The following is a 19,057-nucleotide window of genomic DNA, read 5'->3' as shown; positions in this document are numbered from 1 at the left end:
TTCCCTCAACGGTCTTGAGTAGGCTACACGGGGCTCTTTGTCTTTGTACACACACGCACACACGCGCCAAGTAGCTACCCCAGGTATTGCTGCAGCTCGTTGCGGAGGTATTGCAGCTCACACTGCTGCTCAGAGGCTGCGACCTGAGCCTGGCGGACCTGTGCCTGCACCGACACAGCACGGATACAACCACACAATGCAACCATACAATTATATACTACTATACAATACAATTATACAACTATAGAAGACAATTATACAATACTATACAATTATACATAGGGCAGTCCTCAACTTAAAAACATAATTCGTTCCTGGGACCCGTAAGTCGAACGGTTCGTAAGTCGGAACGCAGCAATGTGCTGTATTTAAATGCCCATATGGTAATCTTGCGGAGGATTGCTCCAGTGAACAAAATAGTTCCCTGGTTCAGTTTGAAAGTGCGAGTTCACGTTTTAAGTCAATGTTCAACAAAAAAATCATGAAAGCTGGTTTGTAAGTGCGAGTGTTTGTAAGTTTCAGGACTGCCTGTATGTATGCTGAACTTCTTCTGCACCATGCATAACCAACCATGCTAATTGGAGGTGCGATGGAAGGACAACTAAACACAAAAACCATACAATACAATGAAACAACTATACAATACAATTATATAACTATGCAATAAAACTACACAATACAATTATATAATACTATACAATACAATTACACAATACTGCTGTACTATAAAACACTATTCTATACAATAATACCAAGATACTATACAATACAATATTACTATACAATACCACTTTACAACTGTGCCCCTTTTCCACTGGCGCACCCGAGCAGAGTCAGCGGCTTTTCCACTGGCACGGTGTGGGTGTTTTTTGTCCACTGGGGCCATTAACCAAACTATAATGTGCACGCTGCTGCTGCAGGCCTCACAAGAAGACAACATCTCAATCTCGCTCGGGGCTAAGCAGGGCCAGGGGCAGGACTAAGACACGTTGGTCGTGCGCGATGTCAGTGAGCACGCCGTTATCCACGTGCGTCTCCTCCGCTTGATCACCGAGTGCACCACCACTGGCACTGCTCGACTTCTGCAGTGGAAAAAACAACCTGGCCCCTCCTGACCTGAGCCGCGCCGGACTTGCTCGCATGGCCCAGTTACAGTGGAAAAAAAAGACGCATTGCGGCAACAATGTCACACATTTCCCTGACCGACTGACCGCCCTTGCGCACCCACTTACCCTGGCGTTCTGCCCCATGTCAAAGTCAAGTTTCCTTTCCAGTTCTCGGGCCTGGCTCTCCAACTCCCGGGCCTTCTCCTCCGCTGTGATGGAGCAACACCAATCGCACATGAGGGTTGAGTGTGAATGAATGCGAGTTTGTGTTTGTGAGCCTGCACTGGCTGGGCATTGGCTGGGTCATGTAGCCGGCATGTTTGCCTGGATAGATGGGGCTAAACGGGCATGGCACGGGCTAAAGAAGAGATGGACTGATGCAGTACAGAAAGATGTGGGGCTGATTAGACTTTCTGATGACAGGTACTAGCAGTGTCAAGATCTGCCCCTGTGGAGGAGGTTCGTGAAGGACACTGCTAGGTAGTTAGAGGCAGTCGCCCTCCAGGACCAACGGAGAGCAGAGGAGTGACGCTCACAACGAGCAGAGCGCCGAGTGGCTAAAATGCAGAAAGTTGGCACAGTGGGGGGCAGAGTTGGTGCATCTGTCAGTTATCTCAGTCAACCCAATTCACGTGGGACTGTTCTGTGACCTTCTGCCAGCAGGCCTTCGACACTTCGCGTGGCCTCAAAGTACACCTCGCATGGTACAAGCGCCGTCGTGACGTCACTGACACTTAGTGGTGAGTGGCTGTTGACATTGTGTATAAGGACAATGTTCTCCCGTGTAGCCTACACACGGCCATTGGGGCAAGTGCTGTTGGTGACCTAAGTGAGAGCCACAACCATATAAAATATTTGCCACCAATGTCGGCAAAGTTGAGTCGAACTCCGATCGCCAGGTTCATAACAAAGTAGCGTGGTGGTTGGAGTGTAGTAGAGTACCTGGTGCGGTATGTAAACAACATCACCACTGGGGAGGCAAAGGCAGCCGGGCATACGTGGTGCTTGCCACCCACCCCGTCGTGTGCCGTGCCGGCCTTCATAGGTGCTACTCACTAACAGCACTTGCCCCAACAGTCTACGTATGCTATATGGGGGATCTTTGTGCATGTGTTTGCAAGGGAGGGGCTCTGTGTTTCACCTGCACACAGAAGTGAGGCTCTTAATTTTGGCCAAGGAGACCCAGAACGTCGCGTGGAGCGATGGGCCAGGCAGGTATTACTCGCCCAGCCGATGCAAAAATAACGTGTGGCTCACCCAGTTTCACTTCCTTGGACTTCTGCTTCGTTTCCTTCTCAGCCTGGGCCCGGAACCGGCACGACTCAAACTTATACATGCTGTGCACACGCCAACATAAAACAACCACAAGCGGCCCCTCATCACTGCTGTTTGTCGTTAAACTGTTTCTATTACCGAGTTTACTCATCGCTCTCGTAAAGAGAGAGAGGACAACTCAGAGGCGCCACGAAGAGGAACCATTGACGAACGGGAAGGCAGCAGCAGCCACACGTCGAGCCAGCGTTAAAACCCCCACCCATGGGTAGGGGGTTTCATGACGTCTGTGCGGCGATCCGCCAACCCTCGCTGCCAACTCCCCAGTGCCGGATCACCATGAGCAGTAACAGCAAAAAGGCCACGTGGTTCATCTGAAGAAAGCACGGTCCGTACCAGGGTCTGTAGAGGTCGTGGTCCAGCCTCTTGGTGATGACCTTTTGGTGCTGCAGGTAGAGGCGCATATGCGGCTTCAGGTAGAGGATGGCAAGGTACGTGCGGAACGACACCCGCTCCGGAGGGGTGCTGTACAGAGACACAGATCCCAAGTACTGTTACCAACGGCTGGAACCGCACACCGATATGAACACGGGGGGGGGGGGGGGGGGTCGGTGTGGCCAGCACTGCTCCCGGCCACCTTTGTGTCTCCCCAGTGCTGATGTTTACGAAACAAACCAGCGCCATGCCCGGCCACCTTTGTCTCCCTAATGCCGATGTTTACACACCACACCAAGAAGAAGTAGCAGTCCAGATGGGTAAAGATCACAGAATGAACCAGGTGTTTGGTGGCAGAAATTAAATGAGGGCATAATTTCCTAATGTTGAATAAATGAAAGCAGCAGATGTGAGTAGAAGTGGAGATGTGGGTGGAAAAAGTCAGGGAAGACTCAAAAGTGACACCAAGGTTGAGGGCAGAGAAAATAGGAGAAAGAGAGAGGAGGAGATGGTTGTGATGGGAGGATGAAAGCAAGAGGCCGGAATGAAAACGATTGTTAGCTTGGAAGGATTGAAAGACTGAGGCACAATCCAGGATTGGATGGCTGCCAGACAGGAAGATATACAAGAGGAAAAGTCACAGGGGGTAGATGAAGGAAATAAGATTTGTGTATCATCAGCAAAGAAATTATGAGGAAAGCAGAACTTATTCAAGTGGTGAAATATAAGAGAGAACAGTAAGAGACCCAGAACCGAACCCTGCAGAACACCGACACTGAGAGTGAAGCATGGGAGTATGGAGTGATTAGAGATGGAGGATGTGCGAGGTGAGACTTCAGCCAGGAGAGGGGGTGGCCAGAGCTGCTGAGCTTGGAGAGAGGAAAGAAGAGCGGGGTGAACTAGTGTCAAAGGTCAAGACGCATGAGAATGGATGACCAGCATGGAAGGAATTTGCAAGATGGTTCTAAACATTTAGATGGGCTGTTTTAGTGGAAGAGGGTGAAAACTGGATTGAAATCGTAGATCCAGGGAATGTGAAGACATGCGGAGTGAGCGCTGGTTATGAACAAGGCGTTTCAGAATTTTAGAAAAGGCGGAAGAGAATGGTGGGGTCAAAGGAAGGTCTTTTGAGCAGAGGAAAAATAACAGCAGATTTTAAGGTCGAAGAGAGAAGTCACCTTAGGAGTGAAAAATGACAAGGTAGGGAAGGATATAGAGGGGGAGGCAAGAAGGGAGGCAGAAATGGGGTCACGGGGGGAGGAGGTAGGGGGCGAGTTTTGGAAATAACAGAGCTCAGATGAAGATTTCAGTGTGATGGCGGAAAGAGGAGGTGCAGTGACACAGGGAGAGGAGAGTACAGCAGACCGAGCAGTGGGGGGAGGCTGAAGGGACAACAAATGAGCTCAACCTCAGAGGAGAAACAATGAGTGAAGGCTAGAGGGGAAGGGGATGAGGGACAAGGGAAGAGAAGAGGGTTAGAAAGGGGACTGTTTTGCAGATTCAAGAACTGAAACTTGGAAGAGAAAGGTAACGAGGTGCCTGGGCCCGGGCTGGGGGGGAGAGGCTTTCCATCAGTGCTCGGCATTGCGAAATGAGCGCCGGTCGAGTCTGAGTGAGGCAGCAAGCCATGCACTAGGAAACTAAAAATAAAACTATTTTTTTTACCTGGTAAGGCCCACTGAGCTATATAGCTCTTTTTCAGAAGCGACCAGGCCACAAATGAGAGCTCAATTAAGTGGCTTATCACGTGGAAATGTATAGCACCCAATATACTCTTAACTGCATGTTTATTTGAAATGTGGAGTGAAAAACCGAAGAACCCAGTGAAAATTCCACGCGACCACGGGGAGAACATGCAAACTCTAAATATACAAGCGTCAGGGTCGGGACCGAACCCACAACCTCCTTCATACCAGGCGGGGGCGATAACATCTCACCACTGCGGCACCCATAGGAACCCCAGCGATCCCAGTTTGCCCCCCCCCCCCACCCCAACTCCCCTCTATACTTGTAAAAGGGCTCCACCCTTTACAGGAATACCTGGGAATCGGACACAGGAGGTGCATAATGGCCATGTCGGGATTGTTAATTCCCAGGGGTAGCCCTCCCACTCGCACCCACCTCAAGTCCCTATGCACACCCCGCATGAGGATGTCCCGAGGATCAGAGGTGATGTCCAACTCAGACTCCCCGTCATCCATCAGCATGAGGTTGTAGACCATTACGAGGGTTCCTATACAGCAACGACAGCAACAGTAATGACGGCCGCCTCTCAGTTCAAGTTGATTTTGTGCAGCTAGGTGAGACCTCCAGTGACCAAGACAGTCTCAGTTGCAAGAGTGGGTGAATGGGTGAGTGAGTGAATTAGTCAATGGGTGAGGGAGCAAGTGAGTGCATGAGTGGGTGAGTGAATGAGTGAAGTTGATTTTGTGTCACACAGTGAGAAATCCAGTGACCAGGATAGAGGAGTCTCATTTGTAAGTGGGTGAATGGGTGAGTGGGTGTGTGAGAGTGAATGAGTACATGGGTGAATGACTGGGTGAATGACTGGGTGAATGAGTGAATGGGTAGGTTAATGGGTGAATGAGTGGGTGAATGAGTGGGTGAATACATTATTTGAGTGAGTGGTTGAGTGAGTGAATGGGTGAGTGAATGGGTGAGTAAAGGGGTGAGTGAATGAGTAGGTGAGCTGAAGTTGATTGTGTAACAAGATAAGAACTCAAGTAGTAAGAGGAGTCTCATGTGCAACAGTAAGTGACTTTGGTCACCGAAAAGACAAAAAAAATGAGGACAGCAATGCAGCAAATAGAAATCAGTGTAAAGCAGTGTCAGGTGAGAAAGTGATATTGCACAAAAAATATATCAACCGAGTCGTGGTGACAAACAGCACTTGTGCAAGGCTAGGTGCACTTCTAGGCCACATGAAGTGTCGAAGACTCACTGCTGGCAGGTTATAGGAGAGAGGCAGGTGTCATGTGTTAACCGACTCCTATAACTAGCAGATGCACTACGTGTGCCCCCTACTCTGCCAACTTGCTGTGTTTTAGCCACACAGCACTCTGCTTGTTGTTGTGAGCATCGCTCCTTCACCCTCCGGTGATGCAGGACGGCGACTGCCTCAAACTGCTCAGTACCCACCTTCACGAGCCTCCTCCACAGAGACAGATCTCGACACCGCTGGTACCATTGGCAAGTCCACTCAGCTCTATACCTGCCTGTACCGCATCAGTTCATCTCTTCTCCAGCCCGTGCCATACCCATTTACCCCATCTCTCTGGCCAAACAAAAGCTGCTTGGAAATGCGGTGGCTGGGCATACGGGCTACATGAGACTTGCATGTCAGTCTATGACCACCAAGCATAAGGGTTTGCATAGATAATGGCGCTTGCTTAAACGTCTGAGCAACTCCAAGCGCCTGAAATCTTCTCATCTCAACAACTCCACTGTCCTGCTGCAGTTTATACAAGGAAAACCCCGCTGGCAGCTGTCCCTGCGCGGCATAAAGCTTATACAACTGGCCTGCAAATGTATAAAGAATCACACAGGGCCAGATTAACTCAGAGAGAATCCTAGCCTCGCACAGAGACCCATAGACTTGCACAGAGACCCATAAACTTGTGCAGAGACCCAGTCTAATAAAGATGTAGTGTCGTTGGTATGAGTATCGCTGTGTAGAGACAGTACCGTGTGGGTGGTACTGTAGGGGCGGAGCCTCTCCCCGGACACCGAATGGGCATACCAGAGGAGGCTGGGTAAACAGGAAGGGGCACGTGAACGGAGGTGGTGTGGGACGGGGGGTGCCAGGGTTGAGGATGACTTTACCGAAAGAACCAAAGAGCGTGGGTCCTGAACCCTCACGAAAGATCGGGAAAAGAGGCATGGCCAAAGGCGGGGCCTGGCCATGCCGTAAGGATAAAAGCCGAGCCCCGGGGGGGGACCGGGGTCGATGCTGCTGGAAGAAACCTTCGTCGTCGGCGGGTCTTCGGGTCTCCGGGTGTCGCGCAGGTGGACCAGGCAGTGCATTGGCTGACCTGGTCTGGTTTGTAGTTGCCCATCCAGAATGTAAATAGCCATCTACTCAAAGTGTATATAGCTAAGTGTAGGAACGGTTGTTATTCCGTTAAGGGTTATGTGATGTTAGTTAATAAACCGTGTTGCCTCCAAGTTATAGTGTGCGTCTGATTGAACCCACTACAAAGAGACCAATAGACTCACAAATATACCAAAAGACTCAGGAGGCCCAAAGATTTACCCAGAGACTCACACAGAGAACCAAGACTAATGCAGGGACCGGGAGACTCATACAGAGATCCATAGATAAGAATTTGCATGTTTATATCAGTGGCTTAAATGTCAAATTGTTTCATAGCAACCATTCCATTGCACTGTGGCAGGCCAGACAAGGAGAACCCCTCCTCACCAGCAGTCTCTACACTGCAGGAAAAGTGGCAAGCCACGGTGAATTTAATGCAGCCGAAGTTGTAGTAAAATATATGAATAACCCTCCTAACACGATTGCGAGGGAAGGCGGACGGCGAAATAATGGGACGCACCATATCGCCTCGTGACAAAAATTATACGAGTACCGGAAGATCCATGAATCTTCTTGAAATGCTGCTCCAGTATCTCCTGGGATTTGAACGGCGAGTACCTGTAAGGGGTGACAGCGGGTCACGCTCTATAAGGAAGAGAAACCAGCCATGCACATGTATTCTTTACACACGCTCTCCCCTGACACGCAGGTTCGTCCCCAGAGCGTTTGTTTTCGCCGATCATGACGTCTGCCTTCTTCTAGGAGCATGCGGCATCACCGCTTCGGTTTGAAACCCTCAATAATTATCGCTGGTGTCTTATTACCAAGTTCCGGGCAGTGACAAATTGATAGATGTGGCTGGGTTTCTTTAGGTTGAGGCCCCACCAGCAGCGCAACTTTGCACGAGTTTCACTCAAATCGAATCAACCCCTGAGGTAGTTACCGCAAGCCCACGTTTACAGCCGGACTGACAGAGCAGTTGCACCGCCTGTGCACTCAACAGCTTCGCCACTGAGTACTCAGAGGGGACCCTGCCTGAGTGGGCTTGAGATGGAGCCGGGTCTGATGCCCACAACAGGTACATGCGTACGTGCAATATGCCCATGGGCCAGAGCATCAATTTTATAGCACCTAAGGGTAGCAAAACTCTAATTTTACCAACGTATTTATACGGCTACGAACAAACTACGCACGAACCTCGGTATACGTTTGGGTTGCATTCTTCAAAACCTGAACGTAAAGCGAAACATCGTACCGTATATCAAAACTTATTCTCCCATAAGGTCCCATTATATAACCTAATATATAACCTATAAAAAGAACTTCCAACCCAAAGCCTACTAAAATAATGCTTATTAACACTGCTAAGATATTTTCACGCCTAAATATGGAGAATGAGACAGGTAATTAAAAACAAATACTGTACGCTGTAATTTACTAACCAGAAACCGTGGTGCACATTGTCATGTGAGGAGTTGAGGGGTGATTAGGAGGGTGAGGGAGGGTAGTAGGTGAGGTGGTGAGGGGAGGAGGGGTGACTGGGTCGGTGAGGGGAGGGGCACTATGAGTGGGTGGAGCTTCAACATGTAGCACCTCCCCCAAATCTTCCACACTCTCGTGGTGGTGGAACAGTACGGTAATTTGAACGCGGATTATAAATGAGCGAAACATGGCAGCCATGCAAATGGCCCGGAAGCGTATAAAATGCACTCGTGGTTAAACGACATAACGTGCATTTACTAGAAGGTTGTTAACAAAATTCCCACCAAAAGAAAATCCAATTTTGAATAAATACTAAATGAAGAAAATCTATCAAAGAAACAAGGGAGACATACACCAAAAAAAGGTGTTACTTTACTACATAACGAATCATCGTAAATCAATTTAACGTACATCCGGGTACCACCTGTATCCGATATCCGTACTAATTTCAAGTGGTTATCACATAACCCACCGATGTTTCAATTTCTCTGTGTGGCCAACAAGTAAAGACATGCCACAACAGGTGACATTCATCATTTGGGATTTCTGCTCATGGCACATGGACTAAATGTCACCTGAAGATGATGTCCATCTCCGTTTGATATCTCTGCGCGTTTGACAAGATGACCTCCATGTTGTCGTTCCTCCACGACGGGAGTGGAATTATGACCTGGCGGAACAACATCAACTACAGAGGCAACAATAACAACTGCAGCCGGCTTACCCGGACGCAGACATTATGATCCTATTGAGACAGAGGGTCTCGGTGTTACTGGCTTAGCAGCCCAACACGGCCATTATAAACCCCACTCCGGGCCCCAACACGGACCAATACCTCTTTTCCACTCCAGAAGCCGTGCCGCCAATATCACATGCAATGCACGACACATCGTTATGCACGACCCATGGCCCTGCTTGGCCCCAATCCAGGATCAGATGTTTCTAGTTTCGGCACGGCCTGGCTTTAACAAACAGGCCCAGTGGAAAAATCCACTTGTGCACCCGTGCCGGCTCGGCTTGGTTCTCTTACATCTCGTCATGATCAGTCTCACCTCTTCGATCTTCTCCTCCTCGTGGAAGGTGCGGGACAGAAGGAGGCAGCTCATGGTGGCCGCCTGCTTCGTGAGAATGATCATGTCCCTCCCAATCCGCATCGTTCCCCTAGGAGAGGCACCCACCCCGCCCCCCATGGTGGAGGGAGAGTGATGGACACGGGGCATGGTGGGGGCGGAACGACGAGCGAGTAAGTTTGTTTGTTCACGATGCAAAATATTCATCACCAAAGTGAGTTTGTTATTCGGTTAGCGATGACAGAGTGGACAAACATCAAGAGTGACGATGATGCCACATGATCACCACTACTGCTGCCACCACTTTTGTAGTGGGTTGTATGGAGACGGAGTTTTCTTAGGAAGCAACACGTGGGTCCCTCCCTTCTATCCGACGACCTGAGGAAGTATAGCCTCCGGACTAACGTGCCCTAGTCACTGGGACCACCTAATCTTAGCCCTCCGGCTAACGGGACCTAGGGGAGGCTGACCCGACCCCAGCCAAGGTCCTCGGGTCTCGACCGCTGGCCCACTCAGACCCGGCCCTGATAAGGACGTCGGGTCCCGGGATCTTCAGGTTCCTAGTCTTCAGGCGAGCTCTTCGGTGTTCGGCTTGACGCTGACTGCCGGAGCTGCTCTGGGGTCCGTCCGGCTTTTATGGGGCTGCCAGGGTCACTCCGCCCCTGGCCACGCCCACTCTCTGGAACCTTCTGGAGGGACCTAGATTGTTGCGCAATCTCCCAGCCCCCACTGAGGGCCTGGGGTGTCCACCTCCGGTTCCTAACCGCCCTCCAGTTTGCGTGACCCTCCAGTCATTGCCCCCTGCTGGGCCCTAACTGGAGCTACATATTCCCAGTAGTGGTGACGGCGTATTATGCCTGACAATTACCCACCACACTTTCACCAGCACCAACATCACCACCACCAATTACCAACACAATCATCATCATCATCACTACCACCACCACCATCACCACGGCTACCACCACCATTATCATCACCATCTTCATCACGATTACCGCAACACCACGATCATTATATCATCACTACGATACCACCATCATCTATCCAACAAAGGCCAGGCCCAGGTGATTTCGTAGTGTTCCTCTTCCCTCTTACTCTCTGCACGACAATCCAAAGGCCCAACATGTCAAGCGGCCAGTAACAAACAGCACTGCAGAAGGCATAGTTGGTAAGAGTGTAACACATTTCTTGCATTGAGCAAAGGCTGTAAGGATATGGGAAAACAAGCAGAAGTGTTGTCACCTGCAGTATGGTGAGTGGGCGAGTGAATGAGTGGGCAAGTGGTTGAATGAGTGGGTGGGTGCAAGGGTGGGTGTGTGAATGGGTGAGTGTTTGAATGATAGATGTGACCTGCAGTGCAGCGAATGAGTGGGTAAGTGCATGATTGTGTGTGTGGGCGAGCGGTAGTGTAGCAGTTCACTAGCTGTCCTATGAACCTTGCAACCCGCGTTCGATTCCTGCTCACCGCCAACACCAATGACAATTATCTGAACCAGTCCTGGGCCTGCCCTAGGTCCACACAGCCTCAAATGAGGACCTGGCCTGTACACATCACCACTGGGGAGACAAAGATGGCCGAGGGTGGTGCTGGCCTCCCACCCTCTTGTGTGCCGTGCTGGCCTTCAAAGGTACTCGATAACATCACTTGCTCCTACAGTCTGTTAAGGCTTCATCTTGTGGGTGGGTGAACCAGTTTGCGAAGGAGTGTGTTGTTGTGACTTGAAGTGTGGTGAGTGAGTAGGTAAGTGTGTTATTGGGTGAGTGGGTGTGTAATGGTCTTTGTGCGTGTTGTGAGTAAATGGATGGGTGAGTGAGTGCATAAGCGTGAGTGAAGAGTGTGTTGTTGTGACCTGCAGTGTGGCGGTAGTGGATGAGATGACACCGTCAGTGTCTGGTACAGACCAAGTAATAAGCACTGGCTGAGGAGGAGTCAAGGAGTGAAGTTCATGGGAGCAGTAACCACGGCAGTAGCAGCAATAGAAGTTATTAGGAGGCAGCTGAGTGAGTGAACGGAGTGACTCAGTGAGTTAAATTCACGGGAGCAGTAACCAGTGGTAGTAGTAGCAATAGAAGAGTGACAGAGAGACGGCTGACCGCCGGCGAGCATCAACACAACTCACGACTTGAGTCCGTTCCCATAGCGCCCGATGTGGGCCGCGTTGCGCTTAGTGGATTTTCCAAACTTCATCACGTTTGCCAGATCACCTGGAGCAACATCAGCATCATCATCAGCATCGTCGTCATCATCATCACCAGTGGCAGCACTCACCAACAGTTGGTCATGGAGGTTATGCCATAGTTCACCAAGCCAGTCAGCGCAGGTTACTGAATGGGGAGCCCCAGGACTTCTTCATTCGCTGACGCAACACTAAGTGGCTGCTCACGATCGCAAGACTCAATGTCTTGCAATCGGTGTGTCTATTTGGCGGTGGCATTGTCCTTGTACTGTTCACTTTTTGGCATACTTGGTGATACGAAGCCATGAAGATGGCTATCTCTGGTGTAGGCCAATCAGTTTCAAGGACAGTGCATACATTACCACAAGTATGTATGTTTAATGCAGACATTATACCTTGTAATAGGTGTCTATTTGGTGTTTGAACATCTTAACATCTCCCGTATTTATGGCAGAAAGGGTAATAATTTCCTTTCATTCAATATCTTGATACTGGCAAACAGGTGGTCCCACATAATCACCCAGCGTTTGAGCCAGAACTCACTCTGGCTGTTTATTCGGCCCCAGCTAAGGAAAGGATTCCCCCAGCCCAGGACTAACCCGACGCTTGCACCACTGCCGATTCACTTGCTCTTCTATCGTGTAGTTTGCTGCAGAATAGCAGATTTATTTTCGGGGAACAGGGAGTTGTCAACGGTTTAGGTCACAGTTCTTCAGCCAGCCTAGGGGCTCTGGGGTGCAGTGATGGTAACCTTCACGAGGTCCTCTCCGTTAATGGTACAGCACGACTGATACCATCACAATGGTAGACCGAACGCTGTTGTACATCAGCCTCCCGGTCGGAGCAGCAAGTGATAAAATAATGGCCGGTTCACTTACTCGGGCTCATGCCATGGCCGTTGTCTAGAAAGCACAGGATGTACCCCCCACGGAAGTCCCCATCCACTGCAAGTTAAACAAGAGGGGTGGGGCGTTTGAGATTCAACATAATAGGATATGCACACACACAGTGTTTACATACAACCAAATAGACCAACTGTTTCATCCACAGTGATCAAACATTTGACAGCAGGTCACAACAACTCACTCATTCACCCACCCACGCACCCATTCACTCACTCAGCCACCAACCGACTCACTAAACACCCTGCAGATCACAATATTTACTCTTTCTGCTTCTTCCTCCGCACTGCTCCACGCTAGAAATCCTCCCATCACAGTCTCTTTCTGACAAATTTCTAATAGTCTTTGCTCATTTCAACTCTGTCTGTTCCACACTCCCTTCCCGTAGGTGGGTGTCGAGGAGCCATACCCCGGCTCTTCCAGAAGGCAGGACAGCAGCGTGAACTGATAATCATCTGTTCCTTCTGTATGACAGGATAGAGTGTTGTCCTCTAGTACGTGCGGCTTTTCTCCGGGTGCTCCAGTTTCCACACACATGTATGATGATAAACACTCAGTAATTGGCTGAAAACATTTTGATATAGAGGACTGCAGAGCATTTGGTGGTGACTGGCTCAACACTATCTGTGGTTCCTACAGAGATGATGGTGGCTATGAATGACAGCCATTGCCAGAAACGTCAACAATAACAGAAGCCTTTCCTGTAAGGCCACAGTGATGTTGACGAGCGTGTTGAGTTAGTTTTGTGGTAAAAAGTGGTTGTGGTTATATTGTGGTTGTCGTAATGTTGGGTTTATGTGGTTATGCTTGTAGTTACAATGTTATTGTTGTGGTTATGTGGTTATAGTTGTGGTTATGGTTGTGGTTATAGTTGTTATAGCTGTGATTAGAATGTGGTTATGGTTGCAAATATAATGCTTGTGCACTACTGCCAACATAGCAGCATCACTGGATAATTTATACAATGATCATTATTGACATTCTAGATAATAGGGGTGGCTAGGGAGAGTTACGTATGTTTTCTATAATGGACATCAGCAAGAACTTGGTTGTTAACTTATACAAAATATTTTCACTACATCTTGGGAGTCCGTCCTTTGACTTAAGTCACAATAACCAACTTTTAGAATTGTTCGGTTTTGTTTATAACAAACCATGCAAGTAGAGGGTTAACAATGACAACTAATTTCTGTGAAACCACAGCCACCGCTCTCCGACACACACAACCGACCTGAAAATATGTTCATCCTCGACGCCTCCGCATCCCTGCAACACATTCCAAACACCACACCGCAGATCGCACGGGACTGCAATTACACAACACAGCAGCACTCATTTCCCTCCACTACTGGCAGACTATTGCCCAGGTTTGCAGGCCATGTGCTGGAATTATGGCAGAGGCGCAGCTGCCACCTGGGGTGCCCCGAGGCAGATAGTAATCATCACTCCCTATTGGCCCCTTCTGCAGACCAGGTACTGGAGCCACCTTGTGCCGCACAGGGACAGCTGCCACTGGGGGTGCCACTAGGCTAAACTGTAGTGATCGCTTCCTATTGGTAGACCAATGCCCCTTGTACAGGCCAGGTGCTGGAGTCACCTTGTGTCGCTGCATCACACGATACAATATGCATTTACATCGCGATGTCTAAACGTGAGACAGCATTCGTTCCTGAGCCTGGCCTGGAACAGGAGCAGGAAGCCCACAACATGGATTAACCGCGCACCTTAGATTTTGGCATAAATTAATAACTCATAGATTTTCCCTTAAGCCCAAATTAATAATCCAAAAAGGTATACATTGTTATGCTTGGATATGTTTATTACAACTCACGTGCTTAAACCGAACAAAAATATATGCTCTGGTTAATCCAAAATCTACGCCATTTCCTCTACAGTACTGTAATTGCATATCTTTACAACAGTGGGCAGAGTTTGATTGATGTTGATTGGTGTGGCTCTGCTGCTGTCCACTTAGTGGGGCCGAGTCTTCTGTGCGGGACCAGGAACGTGTTATCACTGAACCATGTATTGATCGGTCGATCGTTAGTTTTTGTTATAAATCGAAAGAGTAACAATCAAAATCTTCAGTTGTGCTTCATCGATGAGCGATTCAGCAGGTAATTTATTTTCTGAGTTTTAATTTATCAAACTGTTCATTAACTACATTTTCTTAACCGAAACATAATTTATAGTTATATAGTGACTGACTCAGAGACACTAAGAGTAGGAGACACTCTGTTTATTAACACGGCCTTAACAGGTTATACTTTAGTAACTACGGTTCCCAGTCAGGACAGCTGGCAGACTGCCTGACTGGCGACGCCGAGATGGTGAAGACGAAGACGGCGGCGAAGACTCCAGCAGCACAATGGGATCCCACTACAAATGACAGCCCCGAGGTGCCCTCCCGGGGCCCCTCTTATACTGTCAGTGTAACCCGGCCACGCCCCCCTTCTGGAACCTACTAGCAGGTTCTCGATGTGCCCCTTCCGTAACCTTTCCCCTACATCCCTCTCTGGTCTATCACGTGACCTGCTGTCAGTCAGGGCTGCTGTAGCTGTAGATTATCTTCCCTGCCAGCAGCCAGCGCTATGCTAAGTGACCGATTCTATGTCACTACACTTATATTAGTGTTTTTTGGCAAATAGATCCGTGGAATATAGATTTTTTTGTATTATCCGCCATTTTCTATTAATCCACGGCCATCCTCCCCGTTATTAGCGCGGATAATCAAGAGTCTACTATGTGTTTGCGAGACTGCGCTTGTAAGTGGTGCATAGGCACAAATAACCAAAGCTCAACCATGTTCCAATATGAGTAGCCCCATGCACACTGCACAAAAAAGATAAACATATGCAATAGGTGACGTTTCAGGCAATGAGCCCAAAGTGTGAGATATCAGATAGCCCAGCCAGGCAGTGGTGGCTGTGCTGCAGGTGGCTGCCTGTGATCCAGCACTGTGGAGGCAGCGGCGAGGGTTGATGGCTCACCGCACAAATTTATAAGGAAGCGTTTAGAGTTTCGATTTAAAGCTTTCGTGACTGCAGGGATTCATCTTCTTGGTTCTTTCGGTAAAGTCACGTAGAATGCAAATACAATAATAAAAATAAAACATAATAAAATAAAATTCTCACGACGTTTCGGCCACAACACAAGTAGCCTTCTTCAGGTGAAGTAACAGAACTGTCGGGACGACAGCGCTTCAATTAACGCTGCTAAGCTTGGCAGCGTCTTTTAAGCTGGGTGGGAGGAGCAGAGCGCCTTGACAAAGGAATTTACATATCAACAGAAGAATTTAGCATTGAAGTAGCTGTGTTAATGTGTTGGATTAGCAGGATGTTAAAGTCAGAAATTAGCATGTAACTGGGAAATTAGCATGATGTTAGTGTGAGGGATTAGCATGTAACTGGTCACAGAAGTAGCTATGTTAAAGTCAGAGTTTACATATCAACAGAGGCATGTAGTATATTGACGCTAAAGAACTGCAACTACCCAACTATCATATAATAAGCCGATGTGAAAGAACTAAGTATAAACTACATCAATATAATAAATGTACTCAATATATTCTTCAATAAGTTGAGCTATTAACATAAAGTAACTGGGTATACACTACACTATATAATGAATACCATATAGTAAACTGATAAAAAACTAAAAAAATAAACTACATCAATGTTATCAATAAACTCAATATACTCTCCAATCAGCTGAGCTACTAACAATAAGTCATTATACATTACAATTCTATGTCCAAAAAAGTGGCGGTTTCGTTTTTCTTTTCAACGTTAGCACCACGGAAAGCAACGAGCTTTGTTCAGACGGACGAGTCCATCTATGCTCGGAACGGAGGAGGGGCGAGAGAAACAGCCACGATGCGCTGCTCTGTCCTGTGTTGCGTTACAACTATGCTATAAACTAGACTACTATACATTACAATGTTATACCCTGCAATCTAAACTACATTGTATAATCTTGATTTAAAGCTTTCGTGACTGCAGGGATTCATATTCTTGGTTCTTTCGGTAAAGTCACATAGAAGGGAAACAAAATAATAAAAATATAAAACAATAAAATTCTCAAGACGTTTCGACTGCAACACAAGCAATCATCATCAGGTGTGAAAACCACAAGATTTTCAAATTTTCTTGTTGTGGTTTCCACACCTGATGATGATTGCTTGTGTTGCAGTCGAAACTTCGTGAGAATTTTATTTTTTGATTTAAAGCTTTCGTGACTGCAGTAATTCATATTCTTAGTTTTTTCGGTAAAGTCACGTTGAAGAGAAACAACAAAATAACAAAATATATATAAAAGTCGAAATAGATGGCAAGATACCTTTTTTGGATGTCCTAATTAAAAAGAGACCTGATGGTTCATTGAGCCACTCTGTCTACAGGAAAGCTACCCATACGGATGCTTATCTGAAACCGGATTCCCACCACCATCCATCACAGAAGAATTCTCTCATCAAGACTCTGTATCATAGAGCCCAATGCATATCCGACCAGGAACACATAAGCAGTGAACTCAAGCACGTACACCAAGCTCTTAGGGCTAATGGTTACTCCGACTATACAATCCGCAAAGCTATCACTCAAACCATGAAGAAGAACCCTCTTGAGGAGCCTTTCAAAACCATCACTTTACCCTACATTGCTGGGATCACAAAAAAGATCTCCAAAATCTTGAATAAACACAAGATCCAGGTCCGTTTCAACACATTACATAAAATCCGTAATCTGGTTCCGTCTGTAAAAGATGTGATTCCAGACATACAATACCCTGGTGCCTACAAACTAAGTTGCCTCTGTGGTAGTAGTTACATTGGAGAAACCAAACGCCATATCTCGGACCGCATTCGTGAACATAAAGCAGACCTTAAACACGGTAGGACCAACACCTCGGCCGTAGCAGATCATTGTTATAATTCAGTAGGCTCACATGACATTGACTTCTCCAAGACGGAGGTTCTTTGTAAGCCATCTGGCTTCCATGAGAGATTCGTTCATGAGGCTATCCACATATACAAACACAGAGACAATTTCAACCGAGAAGATGGATTCTATCTTAGCAATCATTGGAAAGATTTGATAAATCATTTCAGTTCTTGATTGATTGTTCACGCTTACAGTGGCTTTCAGACAGCATACATAAAAACAAATTTCGTCTCCCCCCTCCTCTTTTCAAAAAATAGATGGACTAGTCCTGGGCAAACTGCCAATCGTTGCGCGTGACGCAAACGTTATTTTTTTATATATATAAATAAATAAATATGCCGTTTTCGAAATAAATTTATGCAAACCGACACACCTGATGATGACCGTTTGAGTTATGGTCGAAACGTCGTGAGAATTTTTTTTTTATTGTTTTATATATATTTTGTTATTTTGTTGTTTCTCTTCAACGTGACTTTACCGAAAAAACTAAGAATATGAGAATTTTATTGTTTTATATTTTTATTTTATTGTTTCCCTTCTACGTGACTTTACCGAAACAACCAAGAATACATTGTATAATATCGTATACACAGCCCATTATGTATTATATTGATATGTCTCCAACTAAACTTTTTTCTACATTACATGACTATGTCCCCAGACGACCTAGACATTAACAAAGACATTAACAAGGTCGTAATTAATCGCAGTAACACTTCTACCCACATCATATACCCCATACACACCACACTCACCATACACCCTTATTTCTTTAGAAATGCTTTGTGTTTAGTTTGTTGTCCTTCCCCCGTACCTCCGATTTGCACGGTGGGCTACGTATGGTGCGAAAGCTCAACATACATACATAGGGCAGTCCTCGACTTACGAACATCATTCGTTCCTGAGACCCATTCGTAAGTCAGAACACAAAAATGTACTGTATTTAAATGCCCATACGGTCAATGTTTTGAAATGTGTTGCGGTTCAACAAAGAAGGGAAGCATTGATAAAACTCAAAATGAGAAATATTATACATTTGTATGCAACACCGTAAAAAATACTGTATAGTAAAACACAAAATTAAGTAACATAAATAGAAAAAAAATTATGTTTTATTTTCACTTACCTTCAGTCCTGATTCTAGTTTTATTATCGGAAGGGGGACAATGAGTCACCACAAATGCACACACACACACAGGGGCACTCGCATGCACATACACACGCAGGCACACACACACAGAGGCATGCACAGATGCGGGCACGCGGAGATGCACGCGCGCACAGACACACCGTCGATAACGATCCCCTTATAGCCTTAACAGGCCGTTAGGACAAGTGCTGTTAGTGAGCAGAACAGCGCCTATGAAGGCCAGCATGGCGATGTTTACACACTGCACCAGGTACTCAATTGAGTCGATCGAGGGGAGGCCCAGGACCCATTCAGATCATCGTCACGAGTAATGATCGTGAGCGGGAATCGAACTTGGGAGTTGTGGGGGTGGAGTGTCTGATGGCACAAAATACCCAGACAGGTGCTTAGTTTTGGTGGGGCTGATGGTACGGCCCCACCTCTGAGTGGCACACTCCAGGTTCAGCAGCAGCACCTCCAATTCCTACTCTGATTGAGCAGCAATCAC

The 19,057-nt window shown here is 47.3% G+C and overlaps 1 protein-coding gene across 2 annotated transcripts in view; it reads right to left on the bottom strand.

The window, feature by feature from the left end:
• LOC116953862 (ATPase MORC2-like) overlaps positions 1 to 19,057 on the bottom strand; it is a 54,311-nt gene that overhangs the window by 25,690 nt on the left and 9,564 nt on the right. For both annotated transcript variants that reach the window (XM_076051882.1, XM_076051883.1), the window contains exons 4-14: positions 13,712 to 13,746; positions 12,457 to 12,522; positions 11,522 to 11,606; positions 9,381 to 9,489; positions 8,904 to 8,998; positions 7,400 to 7,464; positions 4,935 to 5,046; positions 2,775 to 2,903; positions 2,364 to 2,443; positions 1,233 to 1,315; positions 79 to 164 (exon numbers count right to left, since the gene is read on the bottom strand). In XM_076051882.1, coding sequence (XP_075907997.1) covers positions 79 to 164; positions 1,233 to 1,315; positions 2,364 to 2,443; positions 2,775 to 2,903; positions 4,935 to 5,046; positions 7,400 to 7,464; positions 8,904 to 8,998; positions 9,381 to 9,489; positions 11,522 to 11,606; positions 12,457 to 12,522; positions 13,712 to 13,746 — 945 coding nt within the window. The remainder of the gene's footprint in view (positions 1 to 78; positions 165 to 1,232; positions 1,316 to 2,363; positions 2,444 to 2,774; positions 2,904 to 4,934; positions 5,047 to 7,399; positions 7,465 to 8,903; positions 8,999 to 9,380; positions 9,490 to 11,521; positions 11,607 to 12,456; positions 12,523 to 13,711; positions 13,747 to 19,057) is intronic.

Source organism: Petromyzon marinus, chromosome 53 (assembly GCF_048934315.1).
Source record: "Petromyzon marinus isolate PM22_M1 ecotype Great Lakes invasive population chromosome 53, UKy_Petmar_22M1.pri1.0, whole genome shotgun sequence".
NCBI lineage: Eukaryota > Metazoa > Chordata > Hyperoartia > Petromyzontiformes > Petromyzontidae > Petromyzon > Petromyzon marinus.
The sequence above is the reverse complement of the archived record's forward strand: the minus strand, read 5'-3'. Positions and strand labels throughout refer to the sequence as shown.